This window comes from Peromyscus californicus, unplaced genomic scaffold, assembly GCF_007827085.1.
Source record: "Peromyscus californicus insignis strain IS unplaced genomic scaffold, ASM782708v3 Scaffold_3__1_contigs__length_106647218, whole genome shotgun sequence".
NCBI lineage: Eukaryota > Metazoa > Chordata > Mammalia > Rodentia > Cricetidae > Peromyscus > Peromyscus californicus.
In genome coordinates this window covers 96,086,111-96,100,168 of record NW_026294551.1, presented here as the reverse complement: position 1 = coordinate 96,100,168, position 14,058 = coordinate 96,086,111, and the positions used below count along the sequence as shown (strand labels likewise).

The window sequence follows — 14,058 nt, the reverse complement described above, 5'->3', positions numbered from 1 at the left end:
TCCCTTCAGCCCTAGCCCTGTTTTTTTTTTTTTTAACTTAAAAAAAGACCAGGCATGGTGGTGCATGTCTTTAATTACAGCAGCTGGGAGGCAGAGGCAGGGAAATCTCTGTGAATTCAAGGCCAGCCTGGTCCTACAGAGTGAGTTCCAGAACGGCCAGGTCTAATGTAGAGAGACTCTGTTTCAAGAAGAAATCTTACTTTGTGCTTGTGCTATGGTGTGCAGGTTGGGTAGGTCAGAGGACAACTTTATGGATTGGGTTTTCTCCTATCTTTACATAGGTTCCAAGATTCAAACTCAGATCTTCAGGCTTCCATGGTATCTTAGTTAGGGCTGCTATTGTGATGCCCCACCACTGACAAACAAAAGCAGCCTGGGGAGAAGAGGGTTTATTTCATGAGCAGGAACTCGAGGCAGGAACTGAAGCAGACGCCGCCGCAGAGGACTGCTGCTTCATTGCTTATGTACCGGCTTGCTCTCCATAGCTTGGGCAGCCTGCTTTCTTTCTTTTCTCTGTGTATTTATTTATTTACCTTTATTTTATGTGCATTGGTGTGAGGGTGTCAGATCCTCTGGAACCAGAGTTACAGGCAGCTATGAGCTGCCATGTGGTTGCTAGGAACTGAACCTGAGTCTTCTGGAAGAACAGCCAGTGCTCTTAACCGCTGAGCCATCTCTCCAGCCCCTTGACTGCTTTATTGTACCATCCAGGACCACCTACCCAGAGGTGACACCACCCCTAGTGAGCTGGGAGTTTTCTCAAATGAGGTTCCTCTTACCATATAACTCCTGCTTGTGTTAAGCTGACAAAAAAAATCAAACCAAAACAAAACAAAACAGCCAATCAGGATACATGGCAAATGCCTTTATCTGCTGAGCCGTCTCATTACCACCTCTTCCGTATTGTATTTATTTAGACAGGGTCTCACTATGTAGCCTTGGCTGGCCTAGAGCTCATTGTGTAGATCAGGCCAGCCTCGCCTTTATGGAGATCCACCTGCCTGAGTGCTGGGATTAAAGGCGTGTGCTGCCATGCCCAGCCTCTCCGCCTCACTGTTTGAGACTGTCTCTCTCAGTGAACCTGAAACTCACCAGTTGGCTAAACTGTTTACCAGTGAAGCCCCCAGGTCTTTCTGCCTTCACCTTCTGGTGCTTGGATTCCAGATGTGCACTGCTGTGCCTGTTTTCTCCCAGGGCACTAGAGATACTGATTACGGTAACAACTCACTGAGCCATCTCCTCAACCCCAAACTGACATTTCAACAATTAGAAGTCTTCATATCTATAAAATGGAATATCCATCTATTTGTTTGTATCTGTGGTTTTTCTTCATCAGCGTGTTTTAATTTGCCTCATGTTTTGTTGATACATACTTTGTAAGATTTATTACTAAGCATTTCTGTTCTTTGGTGCTGATGCAAATGGTAATGTTCTTGGTCTGTAAGTATCATTTTTCAAAATATGAAAATAGGTGTCTGTACTCATGGAAGCAAAGTTGAGCTATGCTAAAATATAAAATGGGAATGTTGGCCAGCCTCCTCTTCCTCGCCCTTCATACCCAGCATTGACTCACCGGTTGAAGCTCGGTCCTTCTCTTTGCTTAGCAAACTCCCAAGGTGTACAAGAACACGGTCACTCAAATGGAGATCTGTTTTATTTCGACAATAGTAGACTCACACCAGGCCATGTTGTCCTCAACTCCCTCTTTCACCTAATTTATTATGACCAAACCTATAAATAGTGGATACAAACTCGACTGAATTGCTTTTTCTTTTAGTGATTGAACCCAGGGCTTTGTGTGTACTCTAGTGTTAGCCTGGGCTACACCACTAGGCGGGTATCCAGCTTTCCATGCACCTGTGCTTGTGCGCAGAGGCAACACACACGCACAGTCACTGGTGATCTTGCAGAAATGAGGACCTATGTATAGGGCATGAGCATTTTATCCCAGGTATAGATTTTTGTCTCTTTTTTTTTTTTTTTTTTTTTTTTTTAGATTTATTTTATTTATTATGTATACAGTGTTCTGCCTGCATGTATCCCTTCAGGCCGGAAGAGGGAGCCAGATCTCTTTACAGATGGTTGTGAGCCACCATGTGGTTGCTGGGAATTGAACTCAGAACCTCTGGAAGAATAGTCAGTGCTCTTAACCTCTGAGCCATCTCTCCAGCCCCAGATTTTTGTCTTTTTCCATCCTGGCCCTCATGTAATCTTGATCAGCTAGTGCATTGAAAAGATGGTTAGGAAAGGTTAGTTTCTCTTTATCAATTCTTTAATCTGGGCTTGGTGGTGCCCATCTGTAGTCCCAGTACTGAGGCAGCAGTGGGGTTGCTGCAGATTCAAGGCCTGCGTGGGATATGTTCACACCAAGACCTAGTCTCAGCAGCAACGATAAACACTCAGTAGACCGAGGTTCTTTGTGTGTGTGTCTGTTCTGTGTACGTGTCTGTATGGGTGTGTGCATATGGAGGCCAGAGGTTGACTCTGGTGTCTTCCTCCATCACTCTCCACCTTACTGTGTGTTTGCGTGTGTTATCCTGCTCGTGTGGGTGTGTGGAAGCCAACGGTTGCTGTTGTGTCCTCCTTGGTCACTATTTGTTTATTTGGTGGGGGAACTTGTGCCACGTGTGGAGCTCAGAAGACAACCTGTCGGAGTCCATTGTCTCTTTGCACCATGTGGGTCTCAGGATCAAACCCAGGCCGTCAGGCTTGGGGCAAACACCGTTACCTGCTGCGCCACCTTACTTGATCCCACAGTGTATTTTTTCACTTTTTGAAATTTTTATGTATATGCGTGTTCTACCTGCATATATCTGCACCATACTAGTATAGTGCCCTCGGAGGCTAGTTGGACAGACTGCAGTTATAAATGGTTGTGAGCCACCATGTGGGTGCTGGAAAATGAACCCAGGTCGTCTAGTACAGCAGCAAGTGCTTTTTAACCACTGAGCCATCTCTCCAGCCCTTCCCCACTGTATTTTTTGAGACAGTGTCTCTTATGGAACCTGGGTCTCGTTGATTTGGCTAGGCTGGCTGGCAGTGAGGTTTGAGGATCCTCCTGTTTCCATCTCCATACCCCCAGAGATAGGGCTACAGGTGCACACCTAGTGTTTATGTGAGTGCTGGGGTCTAAACTCACACCCTCATGCTTGCATAGCAGACACTTTATCAACTAAATCATCTCTCCAACCTCAGTGTGAAGTTTTTAAATGCAGAAGTATCATCATCACATAAGCCCTGCCTCAGAGGAAAAAAAAGATGTGGAGAGGGTGTGCATGTGACATCCTGGCAGGTAACAGGGTGTCCTTGAGTCTAATCTTCTGGGAGTCTGGGCAAGAAGGGACCTGCCCTCCTGGTAAGAAGGAAGACCCCAGCTAGGGAAGTAACATCTGGTCTGTGATGCCAGTCTGTGTAATATGGTACCAACTGATGAGAGCCTGTAGTGTGAGAAACCTCCAGAAACCCTCAGGTTTTAATTGTATCCATTGGTTCTTTCTCCCTTCTTTTTCAGGACAAGCAGCTACGGATCTTTGACCCCAGAGCAAGAACCAAGGCCTCTCAGGTGAGTTATGTGTCCAGTGCTGGTGGGTAGTAAAAAAAAAAAAAAATCCTGTCTAGGACAAGGACTGCACAGTTCCAGCATTTTGGGGGATCTGGTGGTGAGCGCAGCTGCTGATGCTGGAGCTCTTTCTGAGACCTGATCTCTGAGTCCTGGGAGGCACCTAGCTTTGATCACAGGGTGGGACGCAGCCAGGCTGCCCACAGGCTGTCAGTGGAGGCCTTCCCTGACTTCAGGAATGTAATTTGAGATTTCAGCTTTCTCCCCTCCTTTCAACCCTGCTGTGCTTTCCTGGCACGGTCAGCAGCCGCCAGCTACTGAGGACTCAGGAAGGATCCTCAGTCCAATATCCAGACCTTTTAATGGGCCATGGGATGGACTGACTTCCCATTCCTGCAAGACCTGGGACTGTAGGTATTTTGTTATTACCTGTGTACTAGGTACCTGGAGTCTATGTAGTCCTGACTTCCAAATGAGGCGGCAGGCACAGGGCCTGTGAACAGTCAGTCCGTCATTTCGCCAGCAGAGACCCTGTCGGCAGCTGTCAGCTGGCCATGCGTACGGCTCTGTCCTCAGTGATTGCCAAGGGCTTCTCTTTCCCGGAGGGCTTAGTGTCTGTCCTGAGAAACTGGCTTACAGATGAAGACTCAGTTTTACAGTTGACCATAAGCAGATGGCCAGAGGTGGGGCGAGTTTGTTCTAGAAGTCATCAGAGAGGATATGAAGGGGAGATAATAGCTTGCTCTAGAAATCATCTGAGGGGAGGTCCAGAGGGGAGGCAGGCTACCAAGGGTCTGTCCCCTGGGCTGTGGGAAACCACTAGAGCGTTTTAAGCAGGAAGTGAGATCAGTGAATTTCTATCCCCCCCTTCAAGATCTATTTAATATTTTTTTGTGTGTGTATGTGTGTGTGAGAGAGAGAGCCTAGGAGCACACATATTTATATGGGTGCCCACCTAAGACAGAATAGGAGATTGGATCCCTGGAGCTGGAGTTGCAGGTAGTTGTGAGTTACGTGAGGTGGGAGCTGGAACTCAACTCAGGTCCTCTGGAAGAGCAGTAAGCACTCTTCACTGCTAAGCATCTCTCCTAACATCCCCTTCCTTCTCTGTCTCCCACTCTCTCTTTCTGTCTTGAGACAGAGTCTCACTGTGTTGCCCTGACTGACACTCTATGTAGACCAGGCTAGTCTTACAGAGATCTACCTGCTTCTGCCTCTCCAGTGCTGGGATTAAAGGTGTGCACTACCATGCTTGACATTTTTATATTTCTTTTATTTTTAAAAAGATTCATTTTTATTATTCTTTTAAAAATATTTATTTTACATGTACAGTTAGTTTACTTGCATGTTTGTGGACCCCTCATCATGCAGTGCCCATAGAAGCCAGAAGAGGGCATTGTGTTCCCTTGGAACGTAGGTTACAAATGGTTGTGACCCGCCACGTGGGTAAAAACCCTGGTCCTCTGCAAGAGCATCATACAAATTTTTGTTTTGTTTTGTTTGGATTTTGTTTAATCTTTTGAGACAGTGTTTCTCTGTGTAGCCCTGGCTGTCCTGGAACTTGTTCTGTAGATCAGGCTGGCCTTGAACTCAGAGATCTGCCTGCCTCTGCCTCCAGAGTGCTGGGACTGCATTATGCACATTTAACCCCTGAACTATCTCTCTAGCCCCAGGATTTCTATTTCTTTCTTTCTTTTCCTTTTTTTTCTTTCTTTTTTTTTTTTTTTTTGGAAAAAAAAAGGATTAAGAAACAACACTTTATTTTATGGACATGAGCCTTTTGCATGTATGTCTGAGGCACCACGTGCATGCCTGCTGCCCTTATAGACCAAAAAAGGGTGTCAGATCCTCTGGAATTTGAATTACTTGGAGTTGTAAGCCACCATGTAGATGCTGGGAATCAGACCCCTGTGGGGTCATCTGGACAAGTAGCCAGTGCTCTTAACAGCTAAGCCATCGCTTCAGCCCCAGGAATTTGTAGTTCTCAATAGAACTAGAAGCTGATGAGGCTTTTTCCCTAGGGGGGTGTGGTACAAAGTCTTGTTTCCTAGTAAAGACCTAGGCCCATGCAGAGAGTCCTCCTCTGTTTTGAGGACTGGTTCCCCATAGGGAGTTAAAGATAGCTGGGGCTCTTGTACCTTCATCCTCAAAAATCTGTTCACTTGGTACATTATTCCTCTTGGGCCTGAATAGTTAGTTCTACTCTGTCTTGCTGAGGACTGAAAAGAGGCCCCATCAGATAGGTGAATCGAGAGCAGAGTTTGCCACACTCTGGCCTTGTGTCCCGAAAAGGCTGCTGATCTCATCCCACTGGGTCATTTGGATCTCAGGTCAATGAGGTGTGAACAGTAGGCCTTGCCTGATAGGCTTTCTCTGACTCCCAGGCCTCTGCCTAGAAAGAGGTACCCAGGTCTGTTTTAGGGTGAGGTAGAAGCCCCTTCTCAGGGTGCCTTGCCCAGGGTTCTGGGGTACACAAAGTACCTGCCCTCATGCCCATCAGGCGTCACACTGCGCCAGCTCCGTGAGTGTTTTCTTTTTTCAACCCTTTGCAGTGGCCTCTTTCCAGCTTGCCTTCTTCCCCACTCCCCACCCCCCTTTTCCTCCCCTCCTACGCCTGCCTAACACCCCACAGAGGTGGTCTGTGAGTGAGGCTGAGGTGGAGCCGGTGTGGCTGCTAGCCAAGGGGCTCCAAGTTGTTGAAGAGTACAAGCAGGCGTTGAGGCTCTGGCTGGACGGCTTTAGCCAGGAGATCTGGGAAGAGCGTGGGCAGCTCCCCTGGCTGCTGGGATGGTGCCTGTGTTTGGCTCTGAGGCGATATGCAGTGCGGGGGCAGCCGCAGGCCTGGAATGCTGCCCTCCAACCGGCCCTGCTCCCCCCAACTTCCGCCCAGGGCATCTGGCCCACACCTGGCTTCTATTAGGAAAACCACTGCTGAGGCCAGGGTGGTGTGAGCTGAGGGGCCAGCTCGGAGAGACTCCTTCTGAAAGTGCTTTCTCTGAGTTCCCCCTTCCTGTCTAACAGGAGTCAAAGTGGGGGTGGGGTGGAATGTACCACCCTGATCCTACCTTTGCCTGTTCTGGGCCTCTCCTCATCTGGGCCCCATGGTCCTCAGAGACCAGAGGCTGCACATGCCTCCAAAGTTGTCCTCTCTCCACTGTCCACTTTGGCCTGTGTCTCTAGGCACTTGATCTTGGAGCAAGTGACCCTTGGGTGGCTCCCTACCGTATTTTATACCCTTACTTTGTAGGTATCTGCTGGTAGTTGTAGTTGCCTAGGAGATTGCACACCTCCTGGAGAAGTTCCCTTTTCCTTAGAAAAGAGTTTAGAGTTCCCTCCCCTACACTGGGAGTGCTGCCATGGCACTGGAGAGGGGATGTGACTGCTCCTCAGTTGGAATGTGCACATGCCACTGTCCCCTGGTTGTGTTTGGCTGGGGCGGCTGGACTACCGCCATTCCTGTTCTTTTCTCCAGACCAGAGATGGGGAGGATTGTGAGAGGACTAAGGCAGAAAAGACCTCCATGAGCATCAATATGCTTAGTGACCCTACAGTTTAGGCCAGCCTTGGAGGTTTGCTGGAAACCAGAGGCATCTGGACTGGTGGTGGTCCCACCTCTGCCACCTATGAATCCCAGGACCTCCTCGTGATAACGGGTCCTGGCTCACAAGACTTAGGGACTTAAGGATCCCACAGCTGCATTATAGGTAATCAAGGCAGGTCACCTCCTGTGTCTAGGCCCCTGGTTTCTCCATATGTGAATGGGGAGATAGAAGATGTGGACCAAGGTGCATTCTACTCTAGTCTGTATCTCCACATGGAAAGCTGCCAGTGGCAGCCACCCCAAGCCTATGGAAACTATAGAGGTTCTTGTGCTCACAAATAAGCACTAAGGGAACCAGGAATGTTAAACACACAGAGTTGTCCCATCAAAGGGAGGGATACATGACCTGTTTATCCGACCAGAAGTCTGGGAGCGGATGTGGTTAATAACCTGATGACCTTTGAGCTATCTGTGTGGCTAAGACAACACCAGATCCTCCCCCAGACCCTTATCATGAGCTTGGTTCAATCTCTAGAACCCATCTTTATGATGTAGTCATGTCTTAAACTTTATTATGTACACAATATTGATTTGATTATTACCAGGAAATTTTTCACCAAATTATGTTGTTCTTAGATATGTCTAAAATAAACTACCTGGGGTCAGATTCCCAAAGTTTGAACCAACACCAACTACTGATTGTGTTGCACCGAATCACCTTCTTGGCTTCTGTGGCTCATTGCTCTAGTGGCCATGGTAGTTGCAGAGACTCCTGTCCAGATTAGCCGCCTCCTTCTCCCTACCTGCAGCTTCTTGGGCTCAGTCTCTATGCAGAGCTAGCTCTGTATGGATTATTCCATTCTAGCTCAAACAAAAAGTTACTTCAGTTACATTCTGTGCCCTGTTACCTTGTGAAACTACACATTTGCAGCTGGATGTGATGGTGCACATCTGTAAACACATAAACCCAGCACTTGGGAGGCTGAGGCAGAAAAGCAAGTGTTCAAGACTAACCTGGACTATATGGCATGACCCTGTCTCAGAAAACCATGCCCCCTCCCCTCCAAAAAAAAATTAAACAGGAAAACACAGGCACAGTGCTGAACATTTAGCAGATTTTAACACCTAGTTCTTAGAGTAGCTGTCCAGGGGAAGACGTCACTGTGCTTTTCAGAGATGAAGAGGCTGAGGCATAGAACTCATCCAGGGCGGGGCAGTGGGGCAAGGGTGGGTCCAGTTCAGGGCTTCCTCTCCGAACCTCGGTTTGCTCCTCTGTGGCACTTGGTAGTGACTGCAGTGGAGTTACTCTGTTCAGTCCGCTGGCCTCCTGATGTGGGGCTGTCCCAGGGCCCGGGGGCCTGGTCTGCTCTGTTCTCCTAGCACAGCATATTCACATCGGGAAAGGAAGAATGCTTGCCTTCCCCCATTCCTGCTCTTTGAAACCCGGCCTGCTCCACTGTTGGCTCCTAGCACAGTTCTTGGCCCATGGGAAGCCTCACGTGTTTGTTGAATATGAATGAGTGAGTGACGTGTAGACCGGTTATGAGCCATCTAGTCTTCTGCCTTCAGGAGGGTCACTGCACACTGGTGAAGGAGGAACAGCTCAAATGACACTGCTGAGCCATAGTAGTGTGTCAGAGGCTAGCCAGTGGCTTGACCCTTGTCCCAACCCCACAGCCCCTTTTACGTGGAGAGAGAAGTATGGGGCCCTAGTTCTCAGGCTCCAACTCCAACTTCCTGTGCCACTGTGGCTGGGTGGGAAAGGAAGGGTGAGAAAAGCCCCTTGAAGGACAGGCGGAGCATTTCCAGTGGTCTCCCACGCTGGGGTCAGCCTCTGTGTGCTGGGGAGGGGGCCCTGGGCCAGCTTCTCCAAGCTGCTTCCCTGCCTCATTCATTCCCAAGGAGGAGATCGTGGGAAGTTTGGAGGAGGCTGGCCACATTTGGGGTGAGCTATTTTTGGTAACAGGGTCCTTGTCTCAGGCTCCAGGGGCCAGGGTGACTGGGAGAGAGCTGTTTGCATTTCCTCTGGCCCCTGGACTCCCTCCTGCCAGGGCCCAAGGGGGACAGGGCCATTTGCCCCGCCTGCTGTGTGAACTTCTTTTTCCTTTGGGGTGGGGGGGCCTCCAGCCTTCCTGTCTGTCAGATGCTCCAACGCCCCGAAGGGCCAGCAGGGGCACTGCTTTACTCTCTCCAGGACGTTACCCAGAGCTTGGCCCCAGGCCCTCCTTCTGGCCTGCCGGCAGTGACAGGAGGCAGCAGTAATCCCTCTAATCCTGTGATTTGCACGGGGCTTTCCTCAAGGCCCAGTCCTTCCATGTGCACTCACGGTTGATCCTCTAGGCAGCTCCGAGGAGTGGGTGGCATGGGCACTGTAAGCCTCATTTATGAGTGAGAAGAATGAGCTGTGCGGAGGGTGTGCATTCCCCAAGTTCATACAGCTCTTGAATAAGGCCCCTCAGCTGTCAGCCTTCTCAGGGCACCTACAGGTGAGAAAGTGCTGCTGCCTTTGGCCCTGGAACACCAGCACTCTGAGGAGGAGGGAGGACGGACCTGAGCCTGGTGGCCTCTGGGTACAGAGATGCCTTCAAAGGTGGAGGCAGGGCTCTTCCTATGGCACATGTGGCTTTCAGGACCTCTCCTGTTCTCTGTGGGTACTCCGACAAGTAGGCACAAACCGTCCCAGTTCCCAGCCACTCAGGAGGTCCTTATCCCCAGCAGGGGGCCCTAATGGCTCAGCGCTGCCTCTTGTCTCCTGCAGAGTACACAGGCCCATGAGAACAACAGAGACACGCGGCTGGCGTGGACAGGCATTCCGGAGCATCTTGTGTCCACAGGATTCAACCAGGTGTGTTTCCTCCAGCATTCACAGCAGTGCCAGCCAGGGACTTGTCTAGTCCTTTTGGAGCCTGCTTCAAGAAGGTTGGGTGAGGCCATTGGGAGGTGGGGTGCAGACAGCCAGTTCCAGGCCTGTCCATATACGGGCCTTGCAGCTGGGTCTCGGGGCCCCAGGGAATTGAGGACGTTAGAAAACTGGCAGATTCCATTTGCAGTAGCTCAGCTTGACCCCAGGAGCCATGGTGGCCCCAGAGGGACCAGAGTCCATGGAGAGAAACGCCCTTCTCCCTTGTCACCCAAAGGCTCTTAAAGGGGCAGGGCATGACACGAAAACCCACACTCTCCCTCCTGTCACAATGCCCTGCTGCTCTGAGGCAGGTGACCATGCCAGGCTGCACCCTCAAGCACTGGGTTCCAGGAGCAGGTAGACTCCTCTGAGCCTTTCTCTGGCTTCCTCACAGATTCGTGAAAGAGAAGTGAAGCTCTGGGACACCCGCCTCTTCAGCAGCGCCCTGGCCTCTGTCACCCTGGACACCTCACCTGGGTAGGACCGTTGACACACTGGGAGCTGGGAGCCAAGAGTCTAGATAGAAGGTGTCCAGACTGGCCATTGGTGACGGTCCCTGGCCGATCACTAGAGTGTGCCAGATGCTGAGTCTGGGCTGCACCTGGGCCCAGCACTCCAGGATCCCCAGCTTTACCAGCAGGGGACGCTGAGGCAGTCTTAAATGGGCCAGTGAATGAACTTGTCCTGTCCTCTTGGGGCCCTGTCAGAAAAGTAGGCCCCTGGTTATGGGGCACCCTTCACTGCTTAAAGGTCCATTCAAGTGTGTTTTTGAATTTAGGGTAGGGGCTATGACCTTGAAAATGTGTCATTGGGGTACAGGTGACGGGAATGGGCTTGCTTTTGCTGTGGATATTTTCATGGAGCTGAGGACCCAAGGACACTTGAGGTTGTGGTAGAAAGGTAGACACTAGTGATGTGAGGTCATGGGGCAGATGGCTATGTTTGGAGGTGTGCGTTGGCAGGTACAGGTGGGCTTGGAGTCCACTGAGGTTTATATAAGAAGTTTGCTTGGGACTTGCCTCATATATGTTCTTAGATAGCACAGGAGTATGTGGAAGAAAGTTTATGGCTATGCCTGGTGGGCTCTCTGGCCAGGCCAAGCAGCTCTGTGTAGAGATCGCCTTGGTCTGTAATGGCATATAAACCAGTCACTAGCAAGCTGGCACTTAGGATAAGCAGTCTATTGAATCTGCACAGCCATCATGAATAACTAAGACAATGGTGGCTCCAGGAGGATCAGAGACTTTGCCAGGCATGGCTGTAGAGGAAGGAGGGAGGGACTCAGTCCCTGCTCTGCACCTTCAGCTATGGCTGATGGAAGGGCTGATTGGGAACCCTCTGTGTAGGTTGTCTGGGGAAAGCTAGAGACAGGAAAGGCCCTTGACTATCATCCAGCCTGTCCTTTCTAGAATATATCAGAACTAAAGAATCTGAATCACAGCAGGACAAAGGCTTATCAAAGGTCCTGAAACAAGAGCATCATGTCCGCGGTCAGGGAAAGCTGGGGGAATTGTATTCTTTAGGCCCTCAGAGGGTGAGGTGTGGTCAGGGAGAGAGACCTATATCCCACCCTTCAATGTACAGGGAGAGACTGAGATGCTGTTTTCGTTGGTTTGTTTTTCGAGACAGGGTTTCTCTGTGTAGCCCTGGCTGTCCTTGAACTCAGAGATCTGCCTGCCTCTGCCTTCCAAGTACTGGGATTAAAGGCTTGCGCCACCGTGCCCAACTGGGCAATATCTATTTTCTACATGAGGAAGGCAAAGCTGAGGCATATTCAGGGTCAGGGGCTGGGTCTTAAGAGTGGGTGGCACTGCCCTGGAGGAGACAGAGGTGCTGGGCCTTGGAGCTACACAGCTAGCATTTATCTTGTGTCCTGAGGCCTGGCACTGTCTTAGCACCTTATCTCCAGACCTACTCAAGCCAGATGATCTGTCCCTGCAGGCCTCCAGCAGAGGTGCTGTGGGTGTGAAGGGCACTTGGCACCATCAATCAGGTACTTTTCACCTAGCACTTCCAGCCAATCAGACTCCACTCTCAATGGTAGTGTAGTGATGCTAAGTATCCCCTCTCCCCTGCTGGGCATCTCCTGCCTAGTGTTAGGATGGCCCCTGGAAGAGTTAACCATGCCCAGACCCCACGGTGCCACTGGCCAGGGCTGACCCTGTAATTACGGCAGTTAAGAATAGCCTCAAAGGACCAAGGAGGACTGGAATTTGTCAGATCACTCCCAGATGGGCGGCCGGCCCCACATTCCTTCTCTCAGTCCCCCAGCCCTGGCCTATGCCCTGGCAAGCTGACACCCTTGGCAGGGGACCTCGGACTCTCCAGCCTCCACAAAGCTGGTGGACATTGATGCATGCCAGTAACTAGGCTGTTCAGAGAGGTGGCAGGTCCCCATGGCCTCGCAGGCATACTGGAAAGCGGACGACCCCCCGACGACCCCTCCCCCCCCCCCCCCCCACACACGGTTGACGATGGAAAGTGTACAGGATCCAACTCTGGGCACAGCCGTGGGGGAGGTTGGCAGCTGTGTCCGCCCGCCACCCTTGATCCCTCTGTTACAGATTTTCCATCTTGGTTTAGGCAGGACAGTGTGTGCTCACAAGAGCTACAGGACCCAAGGGTCAGGCACATGCCCTTCCCTCCCTCCTCTCCCAGGGACCTTTGTCACGGTTCCCATCTCTGTCCTCCCCTTGCCGTTTGGGAGTGTCTGTAAGGATGCTTGCCACAGTGCAGAGTGGCAGAATGTTGCCAGTCGCCCTCAGGCCCTGTGGCGTGCTCAGGCTGCCACCCAGAGGGCTTTCCAGCACGTCCTGTGTGCCAGATCCCAGGTTCAACACAGGGAGGAGGTGCAGGCTAACAGGAGCTCCTGCACAGCCAAGCCGGCCCTTCTCCTGGGGTACTGAGGGGCTGTGAGTGTGCAGATGGCACAAGGCGGGAAACTGCAGCCCTACCCTTGGTAGCAACAGGGTGAAAGCCCTTCCCTGTGGCTTGTCACCTCTCTAGACCAGGAAGCAGGTGTCGGGATCCCGTCCGGCCTGCCGCTGTGAGCTATTACTGGTCTTTTACATGGGGTGCCTTTCCTCTAAAGGAGGTTGTTAGTCTTTTTTTGTTCTTGTTTTTTTGAGACCAGGTTTCTCTGTGTAATTTTAGTGCCTGTCCTGGAACTCACTCTGTAGCCCAGGCTGGCCTGGAACTCACAGAGATCCTCTTGGCTCTGCCTCCCGAGTGCTGGGATTAAAGGTGTGCGCCACCACTGCCTGGCTGAGGTTGTTAGTCTTGGAATGTGAGTTTACGAAGCTCTAACAGTACTTCTGATGAGAAGAGCCCACACTTCACACCCATCCTGCCTGACTTTGGTAGAATTATCTTCCATGGAGGCTGCATCTTGGCCTGGTCCCCACCAAGGATGGGATGATCTGGAGACCTTTCCTGAGGGGCTCCTTCCTTTCTCTAGACCTCCCCACCCTACCCTGCCATCCCTCTAGACCAAGTTTGCTTTGCAGCAAAAACATTGACTCAGCAGTCGCCGCTCTCCAGCAATGGCCCACAGGCCCACAGGCCCACAAAGGCCCCTTTGATGGGGCTGCCGAGAGGGGCAGGCCTCGCCACGCCTGCTGTCCTAATAGAACCCAGGCCTACAGGAAATCCACCTGGGCTGCCACCGCCGCCGCCACCGCAGCCTCCGTAGAAAGGGGCCCCACCCAGGCCCAATGCTCCCACCTACTGCCCCACATGACCCCCCGTCCACCTCCTCCCTCTGCCAGAGCCCTCAGCAGCCGCTAATTGAATCCAGAGCCTCTTGTGGCTGAGGCTGACTGGATGCTGGCACCGACACCCCAAACCACAGGGCCTGCTCCCCGGCCTCGCTGGGCCTCCTCCTTCCCTCCAGGGGTGAGTCTTGGTACTGGGGCCATGACCCACAGGAAGACATTGATTGGCACTGGGACCTGTGAATGACTTGCTTCTGCCTTTGCTGAGCCCTTCCACTCCCCCAGGGCCCAGCTCCTCTCTCAGTCCTAAGGGTAAAGGTAAATATGACGTGTGGCCATCAGT

At 51.3% G+C, this 14,058-nt stretch overlaps 1 protein-coding gene across 2 annotated transcripts in view; it reads left to right on the top strand.

Annotated features, from left to right (window-relative positions):
• Positions 1 to 14,058, top strand: part of Coro7 (coronin 7) — a 55,165-nt gene that overhangs the window by 15,846 nt on the left and 25,261 nt on the right. For both annotated transcript variants that reach the window (XM_052759280.1, XM_052759281.1), the window contains exons 7-9: positions 3,512 to 3,562; positions 9,859 to 9,945; positions 10,397 to 10,479. In XM_052759280.1, coding sequence (XP_052615240.1) covers positions 3,512 to 3,562; positions 9,859 to 9,945; positions 10,397 to 10,479 — 221 coding nt within the window. The remainder of the gene's footprint in view (positions 1 to 3,511; positions 3,563 to 9,858; positions 9,946 to 10,396; positions 10,480 to 14,058) is intronic.